Source organism: Ipomoea nil, unplaced genomic scaffold, assembly GCF_001879475.1.
Source record: "Ipomoea nil cultivar Tokyo-kokei standard unplaced genomic scaffold, Asagao_1.1 scaffold3016, whole genome shotgun sequence".
Taxonomy (NCBI): domain Eukaryota; kingdom Viridiplantae; phylum Streptophyta; class Magnoliopsida; order Solanales; family Convolvulaceae; genus Ipomoea; species Ipomoea nil.
In genome coordinates this window covers 2,438,812-2,457,446 of record NW_017619444.1, presented here as the reverse complement: position 1 = coordinate 2,457,446, position 18,635 = coordinate 2,438,812, and the positions used below count along the sequence as shown (strand labels likewise).

At 32.1% G+C, this 18,635-nt stretch overlaps 1 protein-coding gene and 1 long non-coding RNA gene across 2 annotated transcripts; one reads left to right on the top strand and one right to left on the bottom strand.

The window, feature by feature from the left end:
* Window positions 1-773: 773 nt before the first annotated feature.
* Window positions 774-16,248, bottom strand: LOC109163236. The gene is made up of 3 exons (XR_002051228.1): window positions 16,166-16,248; window positions 9,245-9,251; window positions 774-783 (listed from the first exon to the last, which is right to left on the bottom strand). It is a non-coding gene; the product is annotated as an uncharacterized LOC109163236 (long non-coding RNA).
* LOC109163235 (60S ribosomal protein L35-like) lies at window positions 15,422-17,307 on the top strand. Its single transcript, XM_019311995.1, has 4 exons — window positions 15,422-15,529; window positions 15,631-15,766; window positions 15,915-16,071; window positions 17,017-17,307. The coding sequence occupies exons 1-4, from the start codon at window positions 15,526-15,528 to the stop codon at window positions 17,089-17,091; spliced, it is 372 nt and encodes a 123-aa protein (XP_019167540.1). The 5' UTR covers window positions 15,422-15,525; the 3' UTR covers window positions 17,092-17,307.
* Window positions 17,308-18,635: the final 1,328 nt, after the last annotated feature.

The following is an 18,635-nucleotide window of genomic DNA, read 5'->3' as shown; positions in this document are numbered from 1 at the left end:
ATTAGGGAAAATAGCACTTTTTCTCCCTGAGTTATGTACTTATAGCAGTTTTCCCTCCTGAATTGTTCAAGTGGCTGTCTTTCCCCCTGAAATGTTAAATGGACATATTTACCCTTAAAATTAATATTTTATTTATTTTTCTGTTCCAACAAATTAGACCATAATTTGGTTCAAACCAAACAGACATTATAGCAACTAAACCAAAATATTCCAATTACAATTTAGAATCGAAATTCGATATTTAGATTTTATTAAAATCATGAACCGGAACGGCTGATTCATGTTCCAAACGAAAAAAATAAAATACATTTATTGTTGAATTCAGACTATTTTAAAATAAAAATAAAATTTTAAAATAAAAACGGTTCAAAATCGCGAACCAGATCCGGAACCGCCCGTTCACGGTTCAGGATCTAATTTTTTTAATTCATAATTTTAATAAATTGAAATCCAAATATTGGGTTCTAGATCTGAATCATAACCGGAAACTTTTAATTCGATTGCTATAGTGTCAGGTTCAGTTCGAACCGAACCGTGGTCATCCGTACGTATACGCAATAATTTGAGGGAGAAGTAAAATAAATAAAATGTTTACTTTAAGGGTAGAAATGTCAATTTAATATATCAGGGGGAAAAACCACCACTTTTAGAATAATTGAGGGGGCTAATGTGCTTACCTAAGTAATTCAGGGGGGAAAAGTGCTATAAGTATACAACTCAGGGGGGAAAAGTGTCATTTTCCCTTATTATTATTATAACAAAATGACAAGGAGGAAGTAGTTTCTTCAAGCTCAATAAATAGAGCACGGATTTGCCATTTGTTAATTAAGATGTTAATGGTAAAAGTACGATAAGAATGTAGCCTCAAATTTGAATTAGATCAGAAGTACTAAAAAATGCAAAACATACCTTATGAAACATGAAATTTCTAGATAATTAAGGTGGTTCTAGAATAAAGTTCTAAAGGACTATCAAATAATTAATACAAATGAAGAGAATTTAATAATGTATGAACAAACAAGTTGATAGGCAAAAACTAAAAAGAGGATGACATATATATATACATCATGGGAACAATGTCCTTATGTATAACCGAGGTCCAAGGATATATACTGGCTTTCGGCAAATTATATATGTGGTAGATCATGGTTCACATTATATGAATAAATATTTATTTTTAATATATTAAATGTTTATTATTTATATACTGAAGGTATATTATTTGGTAGTATACTAAATAATACATGTACATTCAATATATAAATAATGAGCCTTTAAAATAAGCTCCAAAAGGGTGACCAATTAGGTGAAGCATGACTTTCATACATAAATGTTACGAGTTTGATTATTATTAACATCTTCTTGGTCGAATTCATCACATAAATTTTGTTTAATGTAATTTACTTCTAATGTGTAATTTGTGAAGTACTCCGTATTATATATTGGTTGCTGATTTTCATCTTCATCCAAAAGAAAAAAAAGACCACCACCATACAGGGGCGGATCCATCATGGGACAGCTGCCGCCCTCCCCCCACCCCCAGCCTATATATAACCTGTATGTATATATGTATATATAGTACGAGTTATAGTATAGGTATTACAAAATAGAGAAATGTTAACCAGAGGTGAATTTATTAAGTGACAAGACATGCGTGTTACCTTTGTAAAGTGCTAGGGTTTGAATCCTCTATATGAATTTGCTATATCTTTTAAGAGGGTCAGGATTCGAATGCAATGCGTGTGCTGACACAATTCAATTTATTTATGATTTTTAAATACTCCGTATTAATTAATTGTGAGATTTACACACATATATATAACTTTTTTTTTATATTGATGAGATGTGTCTATAATGTATTTTTTATTCGAATTATTTAATTATGCTTCATATTTTGTTATGAATATTTTTATAAAGTTTTGATGCGTTTTATTTTTCGTCAACATCCAACAATATTAATGGCTATACTTTTTAAGTGTTTTATTTTTTATCAAACTATCTCTTTTGTTTTAATGCGTTTTGTCCCCACTAAAAAAAGTTTTCTGGATCCGCCACTGCCACCATAAGCCTTATAACAAGCTCCACGAATGCTTGGGCCATATTGCAGCCACCTTCACGGCGCACAGTTATACCATGGACTTGGGTCCACCTTACAAGGTGGACTAAAATAGACCCATGTTCAAAATACACAATTTACATACTGAATGTTCACAATGTATATATTAAATGTTTACAATTTGAATTGTGAACATTTAAATTAGTATGTAAATTGTTTATGTAAATTATGAACATTTAGTAGGTAAATTGTGTACGTATGAAAATTATGAACATTTAGTATGTAAATTATGAACATTCAGTATGTAAATTGTGTATTTTAGATTCTGATCTACATGATCTACCTTGCAAAGTGAACCCGAGTCCACAAAATAATTTACCCTTCACCACTCTCACGCAACTCCTTCAAATTTTTAATGACTCATACTGAAAGCACAATATCTCATAATATCCGGACCAATCATTATAGTATTAAGTATTAACCATAATTCTTCCAAAAGGAAGACATGAACCGTAGAGGCTAGACCGGTGCTCACTGCGTACAAGGAGCCCCCCTCACTTTGAGAGGTTGCTCCCACACTGCCGCTAGTGAGACTCGATCCCTGGTCATTCTTCCAAAGTTTCACCTCTATAACCAGAAGTATTAACCATAATTCACATTATAAGGTTAACAATTAACATAAAATAAATCTTTAATATACTAAATGTATATTTTTTAATACATTAAATGATATTTTTTCAAAAGTACATTATTGAAGTAACAGAGATTCATTAATCTTTAATACACAAATAATTTATCTTTAATAAATTAAAAATGAATATTTAATTATAATTCAGATATAAATCATGATCTACAGTATAATTTGTCATAATACCATATTACAAAATGGGACAGCTTGGGCCTAGAAGTAGCCTTCGGTATTACAATCGGCAAATTATGCTCTGGACCCGTGTCCACATTGAATTGTGGACACGGGCCCAAAACGACGTCGTTTTTTAAAAAAAAAACGCGTCATTTAGTTAAAAAAAAAAAATTCGTGCGTGTTTTGCCGTTAACGGCGTTATTTTTTTTTGATTATGAATGTACAGTTATGCCGTTATGAATGTACAGTTATGCCGTTATGAATGTACAGTTATGAAATTATGAAATTATGAACACAGAGCTCTAACATTATGAACTTACAATTATGAACATATATAGTGATAAAATTATGACCATGGAGCATTAAAATTGTGAATATAGAGCTTCGAAGATTATGAATGTACAGTTATAGAGTTATGAATATACAGTTATGGAGTTATGAATCTACAGTTATGAGATTATGAATCTACAGTTATGGAATTATGAATGTACAGTTATTGATCGAATTATAAACAAAGAGCTCTAACATTATGAACTTACAATTATGAACATATAGTGATAAAATTATGAACATAGAGCTCTAAAATTGTGAACATAGAGCTTCGAAAATTATGAATGTACAATTATGGAGTTATGAATGTACAGTTATGAAGTTATGAATGTACAGTTATAGAGTTATGAATGTACAGTTATAGAGTTATGAACGTACAGTTGTGGAGTTATGAATGTATAGTTATTAACATATAGTAATAAAATTATGAACATATACTTCTATAACAAAGTGATCTGAAATTTAAAAAAAAAAAAAAAAAAAAAAAAAAAGAGATAATAGTGCCTAACGGCACTGTTACCCGTGTCCAGCAAGCATGCTGGACACGGGTCCAAGGCATAACGATTGATTACAATCATTGACAATCATCCACAAATAGTATATACCAAATTCTTCTGGACAATACGAATTGTATTGAAATGATGACAACATATTACTAATGATTTCCTCCTCCGAAGTGCTAAAAAAAAACATAACAATAACGACTAATTCATTGTGGGCAAATTAACAATAACCCATTGAATCACCGTGATTTACATCTTCCCACATGCTCTGTCGGGTCGGAGTGTGGGAGGCCTTTAGGATTCGGAATTTAGTTTTTTAGGGTAAGAAATAACGTAGTTTTATATTAAATGTTGATTAATGCATCATGTTTAATAACATTAATTTTTTACTCTTTTTATAATATATCTACAAATACAAATTTAATAAGAGCGAATAATGTTAGGCCCTTAACTGGAACAAAAAAAATGTTGGTACTAATTGTTTCTTAAAATGAATGTTCATATTATTTTGATTTTAGTATCTTTTAATGATTTTCCTTATTTACCCTCTATTATATTATTTTCTTCCCTTAAATAACCCTAAATTCCGTTAGTTTAAACTTTAGTAACGGAATATTCCGTTAACTATTTATTATTCTTAACATACTCTTAATTAGTAAATATATATATATATGAATATGTTAAAATGTATTAAATATATATATATATATATATATATATATATATATATATATATATATATATATATATATATAATTTAACATAAATTTTGGTCAAATAATTAGATCGACTAAATACATAGCATCAAAGATTATAAATCAGGAACTACTTTAAAATCATTTGATTTTCTTAAATTTTTTATTTAAATAAAAAAGAAATTTAGGCCATTATGGTATTAATATTTTTTGTATTACTGGAATGATTTAGGCTATTATGGTATTAATATTTTTTGTATTACTGGAATGATTTAGGCCATTATGGTATTAATATTTTTTGTATTACTGGAATGATTTAGGCCATTATGGTATTAATATTTTTTGTATTTTTTTTTTATAATGGTACAATTGTACATTGCTTTACAAATATTATACTATTATTTTTTTATCAGACAAAATTGTTCTTACATCATTGTCAGACCTGCGCGGCCTAACTACAAAGTTGTTGATCATAACTACAATTACACATGGACTCTAAAACAGTAGGATCATTTTCCAAATAATTAACAATGTTAACACCCTACTAGCTCCAATTGAACAAGTTTACACATCAAAATTTTATCAATGCATGAAAACTTCTAAAGAAATTTGTAAGTTAATTTTTACTATATCATTATATTAATATCTATTGTAACCATATATTTTGAATTATTTATTATCATCCTCTATTGACAGCAATTGTAGCAATTGTCATGGACAAACTCTCAAAACAATTTGTCTAAACAAGGAATGGAAATTAAAAAAAAAAATCATTGATTTCATTATTGTTGAAGAAAAGTATGTACGACACTTTATTACTCTTATTAATTAAATAAATTAGTAGCTACAACAAAAAATAATACATATGCATTTAATTAATTTAGAATTAGATGTCTATATTAATGCTTTATTTATTAAAAAAATTATTCATTATTAAAAAACTTTAAAAAAATATAATTTCATTAGTTATATTATCTTTATTTTCTACAATTCAAAGATTCCTTACTTTCAAATTTATTAATTTATGGGAAAATAACACTTTTTTCCCCTGAGTTATATACTTATAGCACTTTCCCCCCTTAATTATTTAGGTAAGCACATTAGCCCCCTCAATTATTCTAAAAGTGGTGCTTTTTTCCCCTGATATATTAAATTGACATTTCTATTCTTAAAGTAAACATTTTATTTACCTTTACTTCTCCAACAAATTATTGCGTATACGTAGGGACGACCACGGTTCGGTTTGAACTGAACCCGACACTAAAGCAATCGAATTAAAAGTTTCCGGTTATGATTCAGATCTAAAACCCAATATTTAGATGTCAATTTATTAAAATTATGTATAAAAAATTTGAATCTTGAACTGTAAACCGGCGGTTTCGGATCCGGTTCACGATTTTGAACTGTCTTTATTTTAAAATTTTAGTTTTTATTTTAAAATAGTCTAAATTCAACAATAAATGTATTTTTCAGTTCGGAACATGAACCGTCCGTTCCGGTTCACGATTTTAATAAACTCTAAATATCGGGTTTCGATTCTAAATTGTAATTGGAATATTTCGGTTTGGTTGCTTTAGTGTTTGTTTGGTTTGAACCAAATTATGATCATAATTTGTTGGAGAAAAAAAATAAATGAAATATTTATTTTAAGGGTAAATATGTCCATTTAACATTTCAGGGGGAAAAATAGCCACTTCAATAATTCAGGGGGAAAAATGCTATAGGTATATAACTCAGGGGAAAAAAGTGCCATTTTTCCTTAATTTATTATATTCACTACATTGTTCATTGTCTTCTTTTTTTACATTATCTCGTAATTAAATATCAAATTTATAATACAAAACATGTTATAAATAAATAAATAAATAAATAAATAAATAAATAAATATATATATATATATATATATATATATATATATATATATATATATATATATATATATATATTTATTTATTTATTTATTTATTTATTTATTTATTTATTTACCAAGTATTTTATACAAATATAATAAATATTAATATTTTGTTCAATACTTTCACATGATAACCTACGACACACATCTCACAACACATGAAACATGTAGGGAAAAAACTACCACTACTAAATATCAATAGGTGTTTGTACGCTAAAGAGTTCATATTACAACTAAAATCTCAGTCATATACATAGCAAGGCAAATCTAAAACTTCCTACACCATAATCTCATTGCATGATGAATTCCTCTATGCTGCTACCGCCTACCAGTAACCTAATTGCACATGACACAATACCAATAAAAAAAAAGGACATGTATTGAAGATGAAAACAATAACAATGCTACCCAAAAGAGAATTAAGAAGAATTAGAGAAATTTAAACCAAAAGTAGTATTTTTTAGACTATCGTTTTAAGACTAAGTATTTAAACTAGCGTTATTACAAAGTTGCAAACATTTATTTTAGTGATAATTATAATCAATCTCTCATATATTACCTTGCATTTATATACTTTAAATTATCGATTTAAATAAACAAATTCAACATTTATTTACCTATGCATGAACATTTTCTATATAATATTGCATTGATATACTTTGAAATACTTATTTAAAAATAATTATTGGGCATTATCTCATTCGCGCAAAGCGCGTAAAAAAACTAGTATATATATATATATTTTGAGGATTGAGAATTACGCCTTAAGTTTTAACGTAAGAGCTGTATGAGTGCATACACAATCTACTGCACAAATACATACAATATACTCCAGAGTCTTCACCTTCATCTAAGCATGTTTAGAAATAGTTTGTGTGTATTCATGTAGTAAATTGTGTGCACTCATATGAGAACCTATATTAACATGTGAATCTGAGAATCAATTAATCTGGGTCGTCCTTTATCTATATTAGTGGACGGTGCATGTCATATATAAGACAATGCACACGTAGTGCACTACAAACACAATGCACATACGTTGTGCACCGCGTCCTGAGTTGTCCGTGCACCATATTATGAGCCATTGAATGATGCAACATCAATGGTGTGCAGGAGCGGAGCTACAGTGCGAGCAGTGGCAACAGCTGTCTCCCACCCCCATGTAAAGCCCTAGCAATTATGTGTGTGTGTGTGTGTGTGTCTATATATATATATATATATATATATATATATATATATATATATATATATATATATATATATATATATATATATAATACATGTTTAGGTATAAGTATAAAATACAGATAAAATAAAGGAAAGATGAGTTGGTCAAGTTGGTAAGGCATGCTTGCAACTTATGAAAGTTTCTTGGGTTTGAATATGCCCTTAATATGATTTAGTGTGGTGCTTGCCAGTTTTACTCACATTTATTATGTATTTTATTTTATTTTCCAACAATGATCATTGTTTAAATATATTTTTTCACCATATCCAACAAATCAATATCATTTTTTAATATATAAATAATAAGATATGTGATTTATATTGTACTTTATATTCGAATCATTTTATCAAAGTAATTATGTTTCATATTTTGTTATGATTATTTATATAAAGTTTTGATGTATTTTATTTTTTGTCAGTATCCAATAATATTTATAGTTATGCTTCCTATGTGTTTTTTTTTTTTTTTAAATATCTCTTTTGTTTTAATATTTGCTCCCACTAGAAAATTTTTCTGGCTCTGCCCTTGAGAGCGTGCACAGGTTCATGCACCACAATGTGTTGAGAAAATTTTTGTGGTGCATTAGTGCATTTCACCTTGGTGCATTTCTGAACAAATATTGGTGCATTTCTGCATACCTATTGGTGCATGACCACACATCCTAAGGTTGTGGTGCATTTATGCATACCTAACGGTGCAATAATGGTCTGTCCGTATTTGAACCAGTTATATATATATATATATAAAGAATCAAATGCGAAGGAATACTTTACGTACAAAATAGGGTTAAATATCAACCTTAGATCTAGTCCAAATCAACAACCTAAAAAAATATGGTGGCATTATTGTAATTTTGTGTAAGTCAGATTGACTTTGTATCTTAGTGCACATTTTTTCTTCTTCGAGTGCACATGTTTCATTCTTCAAGTGCATATTTCTCTTCTTCGAGTGTATTTGTTTTAATTTGTTTCATACCCCTGATTTTTACCACATTATTAAAACTTAAATGCACAGGAAAACGTCTAATCATCAAGACATAAAGCAAGCGGAAACTATATAAAATCAGTACGTGTTATGCCACACCTATCTCAAACATAGGTGCACATGCGAGAAAACTATCAATTCAACAAAATAGAAAGTGTCTAGGCACACAGGCCGCTAAACTAGGCTCACAGGCCAACAAAAGATAACGTCTACACAGGACAGCTAATCTATCTAGCGATCCACATCTAACGCTCTCAGTCATCTACTCAAAACCTGTAGAACAAGGGAATAAATATGGAGATAACACCCGGTCAGCGAATATTGCTGGTAACCCATCAATACGCGTTAAATAACATATATAGATAAATATAATCAAAACCATTTTGAAACAGAATACAGTATATATATCATTTCAAAACCAAGGAGAGAAGTCAACTTCAAAGACTCATCAAACACTCTCAAAAGAAATGGGAATCACCATCCTCACAACAACGACAAGACAACAAACATGAAAGACAATACAACTCAGGATGCATTCTACTGATCACAAAGTAGAATACATCAAGACAGGCTCATAAGCAAGGAATTCACATTCACACAGTGGCAACTACATGCCACAGTGACAACTACATGTCACAAGTATCATAGTTCCAACCTTATGCCCTGTTCCAACTTTATGGCTACCCCCGGCCTTATTTCGGTTCCAACCTTTACCTCCTAGTGCCACCCTGTACTTCTGAGTCCAACCTTTTGCCTCCGGGGACCGTCGCCCCCCGCCGACACTCCTATTCACCACCGATCTCTCAGTACACGAGGGTACCATTAAATATCATATCACAAAATCGCCAATCTTGTGAGCAAAGCTCAAGTAACATACCATCAATCTCAATCATAATCACACACAAGGTCATCATCATTACCAAGAAGACTAAGACTCAACGATTTACATACGATCATATCATAGGAATCAATCAAGAGATCACAATAAAGACATGGGACCATACTCAATCAACCAAGGATGCCAATTCAACACCAAATGATCGTCAACACAAATTGGCAATCTCAATATGAAGGAACAAACACACATACTAGCATATCCACATCGAACTAGCATGTTCATCAAATGGGTAAATCAAAATTAGTTCCAAAGAACGTTCAAGACTCACATTAGCCCAACAAATCACAAAGTTGGACCCTTAGCACGATTCGAGACACCAAATCCTACATGGATTCCTAACATACCGTTCTAGACATACGAAACATCAAGAAGACTCACAAATAGCCCAATAAAACAACATCGGGAGGTCAAAACATCAATACCGAGACAAAAGAATCACGGGGAACAAATCCCCGCCAACAATCAAAAACGTTCCCCGCGGGTGGGGCCACGGGTGGTCGGGTGGACCTCCACCCTTGGTTCTGCCCGCGGGTACATACCCACGAGAGACCACGTACCCCACGGGTGGGGCGGCAGGTAGGGCCCTGCCCGCCGTTCCGCCCGCGGGTACCACCTGTACTCCAAAATATCCGTTCGGGGATTTTCAACAACAAGTCCAAATTCAAGTCCAAAACATCCAAAATCTCACACACAACAATAATATGACTTGAACCCAAGAAATAGCCAAGCAATGTCATTCAAGAACCCTAAGAACAAGCTCTAAACATGCATCACCACAAGACAATGCATCAAATCTCACAAATCAACACAAGAATCACAAGTGGAAGCCAAGAATCATCATATAAGTAAGAAAATAGGTTTTGTAAAGCATGGGTTACCTTTGTAGCCTTACAACTTCCTCTTATCACCCTTAAAAGCCTTTATTGAGCTCCTCTTCCACACCAACTTCTCACACATAACAAAACACAACAAAGATCCTAACTTCAGAAAAAGACACCTAAAAGAAGGTTAAAAACACCAAAAAGCCAAGGATCTTACCCCTCCCTATGCTCAAGATGAAGAAAGTAGGAATCTTACAAGACTTGGATGCTCAAATTCTAGCTTAGAGAATAAGCTAAATCATTTTAGAGAGAGGCTAGAGTTTTTGTGTTTTAGGTTGAAGGGTGAATGAAATGAAAGAGTCTTGCTAAGTTAGCTTGAATCACAATTCTTAGGTAGAAAGACATTCCTACCCTTACTAATGTTGGAAAGACAAGGGAACAAGGGCACAATTCAAGAAGCACAAGGTACAACCCTTTGACTTAAGTGACTAGTCAAAATCTAGTCCTTCGACTATTAAATTTCAAGATTTTTAGGAATATATTAGCAAAGAGACTTGGATTAATTCTTCAATTAATCCTTGATTAGTGTTTGGATTTACGGGGTGTCACATACATAGTTTCTTCTTTGAGTGCACATCTTTGTGCCTTTGAGTGTAAAAATTTAACCTCAAGTGCACGATTTGTAGCCTTTTTAGTGTCTTTTTTTTTTTTTTTTTTTTTTTTTTTTTTTTTCCTTTTTTCCCTTGCCTTCTAGTGATCCTCTTTATGCACTCAAGTGCTCAATTTAATGCCTACAAGTGTATGTGTGTCTTACTATTATGTTACAAAAAAAATACTTAGCGTTCAAGTGAACCTATTTTTTTTTTCCTTCTAGTGCATGTTTTTAGCCTTCAAGTGCATATTTTTGTTTGCCTTCAAGTGCACAATTCTGGGTAGTATTTGTTATATCTAGCGCATGCTTTTCAATAACATATAACTAAATTTCTAATTAAATTTGTGAGATTTACAAACGATTTGTATGGGTAATTGCTTTAATAACATTTAAGTTGAATAATTTTCCTTTTTGGTACCAAAAATTGCATCAATTACACATCTATTTACCTTCGAGTGCACATTTTTATATCTTCAAGTGCACAATTTTAATTAATTCGAAAGGATTTTTTGTTTTAAAGAGCATCAGATGATAATTCAATGGCTGAGATTTGTGCACATTTTTTACCTAGAGACTCATTCGTACATGATCCTAAACATACAGAACCACTCACAGCCGTCCACGTGTCCAGATTCAATGAATCAGGTGTAATTTTTTTTTTTAAAATGACGCATTGACATTTTCGTAAATAATTCGAACTTTGGTGCAAGTAAAATGTGTTACAAGTGTAAGTAACTTATGCTAGTTTGTAAGTAAAATCACATACAACTGCAACTATTTTCACTTACAAGTGGAAGTAATTTACCTTGTTAACATTCGTGCACCTAGGTGCAACTAATTATAACGTTAGGTGCACCAAGTTATAACGTTAAGTGCACTTAGTATTGATGCTTAGTGTAAATATTACTTGCACCTGTAATACATTTTACATGCATTTGTAATACATTTTACTTACACTTAGGTGCACTATATGAAACTGCTACTTGTACTTGTAATACATTTTACTTTCACTTCGATGTTCAATTATTTACGAAAATATCACTGCGTTTTTTTTTTCAAATCAATGTTTCTCATTCGTTAGATCTAGACACGTGAACATATGTCATGCGTTCTGAGTTCTCTCCTGAGCGCACCGTTCTCATTTGAACGTGATTATATATATATATATATATATATATATATATATATATATATATATATATATATATATATATATATATATATATATATATATATTAGCTAGTGGTTTGGTGTCTAGGATTTGTTTTGGTTGTTTTAGATTTGATTTTCATCTGTTGTTATGTTAAAATTATCCCCTCTCATTTCCTGTGTGAGTTTTTTCCTCTCGTATCTTTAGCGAGTTTTCCTCAGTTCAGATTAATGGAGATACTGTCTATGGACAGAAGAGTCGCAATAGAGTCAGACTTGGGTAGCAAGATCATTAGCAATATCAAAGAAGCTTCAGGTTCTCCAAACGAATTCAGCTTCAATCTTGAAAAACAGTCAGAGATTCAAGATTCGTGTAGCATTGGTAATTTGTTTCAATGTGTGTAAGAATGATTTATCATTCCATCGATCTTATTGTAAACTTTTCATCTTATAATTAATGAATTAACTTTTTTATTTCAAAAAAAAAAAAATCAAAACTCCAAAAGCAGTGACAATTGTTTAAATTACATATAGATCCAAATAGTGATCTAGTGGATAGAAAGAATATTATACTTAAAGCAAGCTCGCTTCGAGCAACAATATAAGAAAAATGTATAATAGAGTGCGAATTTAATGCTACTCAAATTCCAAAAGTAGTGGTAATTGTTTTTCTAATGACGACGAAAAATTCATATAAACCCAAACAGTGATTTGTTGGATAAAATATATTGTACTTTAAGGCCAACTCGCTTCAAGCAACAAGGGTCCGTTTGGAAAGTATGAAAATGACTTCTGGAAAATATTTTCTAAAAATGACTCATTTTTCGGAAAACATTTTCCTTTTCAGTGTTTGGCTGCACAACAGAAAATTGTCTTTGTGTGTTTGGTTCATTTTCTAAAAAATGAGTAGGAAAATGAACAAAATGTCTTTGTGTGTTTGGTTCATTTTCTAAAAAATAAGTAGAAAAATGAACAAAATTCTATACTTCATCATTTTGATTGTTATAATGCCAAGAGAGATTTGGTTTGTCCTATAATCTTCAAATCTATTTTTAAAAATCCCAAACAATAAATTTATTTAAAAAAAAAATAAAAATTGGACTGGGTTGGTTTCTGGCTTGGAAAACCAGAGATTTTGGTTTTCCAAGTTAGAAAATCAAACTGTTCCGACTTAGAAAACCAGATCGGTAGGTTTCTAAGTTGGAAACCATTACGTTTCCAACTACCAAAGATGCATATATAAGATAGTTGATTGTGGGTGTCTTACCCAGAGATCATCACACATATTTATACAAGAGATAGAAGGTTCTAGGATATTACAGATACCTACTATCTAGAGTGATAAAGATAAGATATGATCTTATCCTATAAGCTACGATCTAGATAAGATATGATCTTATCCTATAAGCTACTTTTGTACATATGTTACATTTTCACAATGTTGTAATAAAGATGAAGATAAGAACGAATCTTATCTTATCTTTTTACAACTCAAAGATAATTTGATCTTATCTCTTGGAAGGGACAGACCCTCATTTCTTAGCCATGAAGTCTTTAATTTTATCTGAAAATTAGGTCCCATGTACATAATGAGCACCAAATTTTTAAAGTAGCTGTTTTTCCAACTTTTTAGTAGTAGCTTTTTTTCAAATTTGCAGGAAACTTTCCTTGGTTGGTCTTAAATTTGTTTCCTTCATCTTTTCTTTAGAGTGAAAAATCTGATGAAGAATTTCTTGAATGGTGGCTTGCACTAAAATTTTGGAGTACATCTTTGTGTTTTTATGTATGTTTGCACCAACCTTGATCTTGAGTGTTCAATTTGGAATGGAAAAAAGAACTTGGATGCTATCGTAGAGTGTGTGTTTTATCCGTCATGAGCTATACGGCAATTTATATCCTACACCACGGTGCGCGTTGCACTATGCGCCCAGATGCAAAACGACGTCGTTTTAATTATTATTTTTTTTTTTTGAAATTTCCCGCCCCAGTGAATGACAGTAGTTTTTTCTTTAAAAAAAAATCCGCTGTTCAAGAATGTACATAATGTTATACTAGAATACACATAATGTTATACATGAATGTACATAATTATATAATAAAATATACATACTCTTTTTAAAAGATAATACACATAATCTAACATAATACATAATAAACATAAACTTTTAACATAATACACATCAACTCTTAACATAATACACACAAATTTTCTGATTCGGATGTACATAATTGTATAAAAAGAATGTACATAATTGTATAAAAAATACACATAACTGTATGAACCAATACACATAACGTTGTGAACAAATACACATAACGTTGTGAACAAATACACATAATCTCAGCAACTTCTTACCGCGCCTCCCAACACTACCCCAAAACGACGTCGTTTTGGGAGGCGCGCGGCGCACAGTGCTATGTGCGCCGTGGTGTAGGATATAACGATTGGAGCTATACACATCACATGGGCACGATATAATTATTGATTCATTTTGCCATTGGATTGGGCCTCAAGCCCAATCATTGAAGTCCAAATGTTAAAACTTTGAGCCTTCACCTCTTAAGCACAGACGTTATGCCATGGAACCGTGTTCACCATTCATGGTGAACACGGTTCCAACGGTGTTAGTGCACCGTTATCTTTTTTTTTTTTTTTTTTTTTTTTTTTTTTTAATTACGGTGACTGCCTACACATTCACTTTGGAACCATGCCTACACATTCACTTTGGAACCATGAGATTATGAATTTTTTGTTATGAGATTATGAATTTTCTGTTATGCGATTATGAATTTTCTGTTATGAGATTATGAATTTTCATTACATTCATAATTTCGGAGTTTCGGACATTCATAAATTATGAATTCATGCATGCACATTCACTTTGGAACCATGACTACATATTCCCGTCCGAAATCACGGACATTCATAAATTATGAATCCATGCATGCACATTCACTTTGGAACCATGCCTACACATTCACTTTGGAACCATGAGATTATGAATTTTCTGTTATAAGATTATGAATTTTCTGTTATGAGATTATGAATTTTCAGTTGTGAGATTATGAATTTTCTGTTATGCGATTATGAATTTTCTGTTATGAGATTATGAATTTTCATAAAATTCATAATCTCATAACAGAAAATTCATAATTTGATCAGTAACACGCCGTTAACTCCACATTCGCAATTTTTTTTTTTTTTTTGCCTAAAAACGACGTTGTTTTAACTTGTGTTCACCATTCTCGGTGAACACGATTCCACGGCATAATTTGCGTCTTAAGCAGTTAAACCCAAGTTTCAGGCAAACAAAATTTGTATTCGTTTGGACTTCTTTATGCCCTAAATTAGGGTTTAACATATCCTCGCTTAAGCAGCTAGGTCGCTTCACAATCTCGGAAGAGAGAGAGAGAGAGAGAGAGAGAGAGGTGCCATGGGTATGAACACTGAATCTCCAGATTTCAGATTTATTCACTTCGTTAGTTCACATTTCCGTTTGTTTAAGCTTGCTTTAACCTTCCTTTGATTTAATCTACAGCGAGGATCAAGGTACATGAGCTGAGGCAGAAGTCTAAGGCCGAGCTGTTGGTTCAGCTGAAGGATCTGAAGGCGGAGCTCGCTCTCCTCCGCGTCGCCAAGGTCACCGGCGGCGCCCCCAATAAGCTCTCCAAGATGTAATTTTATATTATTGTTGGTTAAAATAAATTCTGAACATTGTTTCTCTTTATGCATATTCCTTGTTTTTCTCTGCATATGTGTTTGTGCGTGAAACTATGTTAATTGATATGCACTGAATTGAAAATTTGAAATGTGATGGTGCAGTAAGGTGGTGAGGTTGTCAATTGCTCAGGTGTTGACAGTGATTTCCCAGACGCAGAAAGCAGCACTAAGGAAAGCCTATGAGAACAAGAAGTATTTGCCTCTTGATCTTCGCCCTAAGAAGACCAGAGCTATCCGTAGGCGCCTCACTAAGCACCAGGTATTTACAAATGTTAAAGGATTGCATTTTTTTATTCCAAAGTGGTTTTTCCTTGTTTTGATGGTTGTTTGAAAACTGAAAATCTGTGATTTACTTAAATTCAGAAGAATATGTTATCTAATCTGCTCTTTCCCTTACATGTTCCTGCATAATACGACTTGCTCACCTGTTCTGTCAAGTTTGTATAAGTAACTCTTGCTGATACCTTTCTTTTAATTAGGCTGGGAAGGGTTATTCTGTGAAATTTCAAATTTTAGAACTTTTGGGATTTCATGTTTCTAATTTAGTCCAAGTGGCTAACATTTAAGCGATGGTTCCTATGTTTAGCATGACAGTTTTACTTACCACACAATTTATGCTATTTTCTTGATGTTATGGCTTGAGTACTTTCTCATGCAAAATTAGGCATATCATTTATTGTTTGAAGTTGTACAAGCATCCTTTGTAGTAACGTTGGTCTTGGAATATTTCATGGTGGTTTTTACGGCATTCTAGATCGTTGCTTTAGTAAATGGTTTACAATAAATATTCACACTTCAATGGATAGTTTATTTGGGAGATGGATGTTTCATGTATATGTATTGGCCAGAGATGAAGGCTGTAAAATTATGTAGTGTGGTTATTTACTGTAAAATTAATCTTTGTTTATCCTTCTACCATTTGTTGGTAGTACGCTATACTTTTCGTTGATCACGGAATACCTTGTCTGTTAACATACACCCTATAGAGGGCTTGTTATATCAGTCAGTTCTGATACTCGAATTCAAGGAGAACCTGAAAGAAGCTTTTCCCCACTTTTATTTTTGTGACCCACTACACAAGTGTGTAAAAATGCTTTCTTTTTAGACACAATCAACCGGAAGTGGTGTGAACTCTTCATTGTGTTTTAATTATCAGTATTATGTACTCTGTTCTGATTACTAAATCTCGGGGTCTTATGTGCAGGCGTCTCTGAAGACAGAAAGGCAGAAGAAGAGAGAGATGTACTTCCCAGTGAGAAAATATGCTATTAAGGTTTAATATATTACCAGCTTATTAGTGAACTAGTTGTGTCTGAACATCAAGGACAGACAAAACTTTTCCCAGGTGAAATTTCTAGGTTTTTTTTTTTTTTTTTTTGTTAAAGTCGATGCTGTTTTGAGATTTTTGTTTCAGATATTCTTGGCCAAAGACTAAATATGTTATCAGTGTTCTTCCTTTGTGTTCAATGTGTAGTGATTATACGATCTTTTTGTTTCTGCTATCTGCTTATTGAACGATACCATTCAAGGTTGTTAACTTGACGCCGTGAACATCAGGTAGGCGTAACGATCACACCCAGCATGGATTGGTATAATTGTCTTAGAATAATACTCTTTGCTAAACTGTACACCAAATTTTAGAAATGCTGCCTCAAATAGAGTAGAAAGTGGATGGAGCGCGATTCTTGTCCTAAATGAGTTTGACTAGCCTTAAATTCACACTTGATTATTGTACACTTTTCTTTTTGGAAACTTGAAAAATAAATTCTAGAAATCATTTTTTAGATTTTTAGTGTTTGGCAAGGAGGAAAATATTAAAGTCAATAGAAAATGAAGCTTGGTCAATAGAAAATTGAGTCATTTTTATGGAAAATGACTTCCGTTTTTATTTTTTTATTTTGAAGGGAAGTCATTTTCTGCTTCATCTTCTTAGCACAAGACCATTGAGACCACAAACGTGTCCTTCGTACGAAGATTACAGAGACCACCTTTGCGACATTCACATCTTCTCGACCACTGGAAACCATTTCTGACAGTCGGAAACGTAATGGTTTCCAACTTAGAAACCCACAGATCCGATTTTTCAAGTCGGGGAAAACCAAAATCGCTGGTTTTCCAAGCCAGAAACCAAACCAGTGCTTTGGTTTGGTTTCCGGCGACCAAACCAGTCCAATTTATTTTTAATTTTTTTTTAATAAATTTATTGTTTTGGATTTTTAAAATAGATTTGAAGATTATAGGATAAATCAAATCTCTCTTGGCATTATAACAATCAAAATGATGAAGTATACAATTTTGTTCATTTTCCTACTAGTTTTCTGAAAAATGAACCAAACATACAAAGACAGTTTTTTGTTGTGCAGCCAAACACCGAAAATGAAAATGTTTTTCGGAAAATGAGTCATTTTCAGAAAACATTTTTTAGAAGTCATTTTTATACTTTCCAAACGGACTCTTGTCTTGTTGCTTGAAGCGAGTTGGCGAAGTACAATATATTCTATCCACCAGATCACTATTTGGATCTATATGCATTTTTCGTCGTCATTCGAAAAACAATTACCGCTACTTTTGGAATTTGAGTAGCATTAAATTTACACTCTATTATACACTTCTCTTACATTGTTGCTCGAAGCGAGCTTGCTTTAAGTATGACATTCTTTCTATCCACTAGATCACTGTTTGGATCTATATGTAATTTTCCTCGTCATTCAAAAAACAATTGTCACTGCTTCTGGAGTTTTGAATTTAGTTGGCTTTTTAGTTGAGTTCGTTGCATAGTCACTCTTTTGTCAACACGCTTTTGACCAAGCTAGTTGCATAGGG

Bases quoted from the DNA above. Each gene is read 5' to 3' on its own strand.
- LOC109163235 (XM_019311995.1), top strand. The intron at 15,767-15,914 runs GTAATTTTATAT...GTGATGGTGCAG, and splicing joins CCCAATAAGCTCTCCAAGAT to TAAGGTGGTGAGGTTGTCAA. The intron at 16,072-17,016 runs GTATTTACAAAT...TCTTATGTGCAG, and splicing joins GGCGCCTCACTAAGCACCAG to GCGTCTCTGAAGACAGAAAG.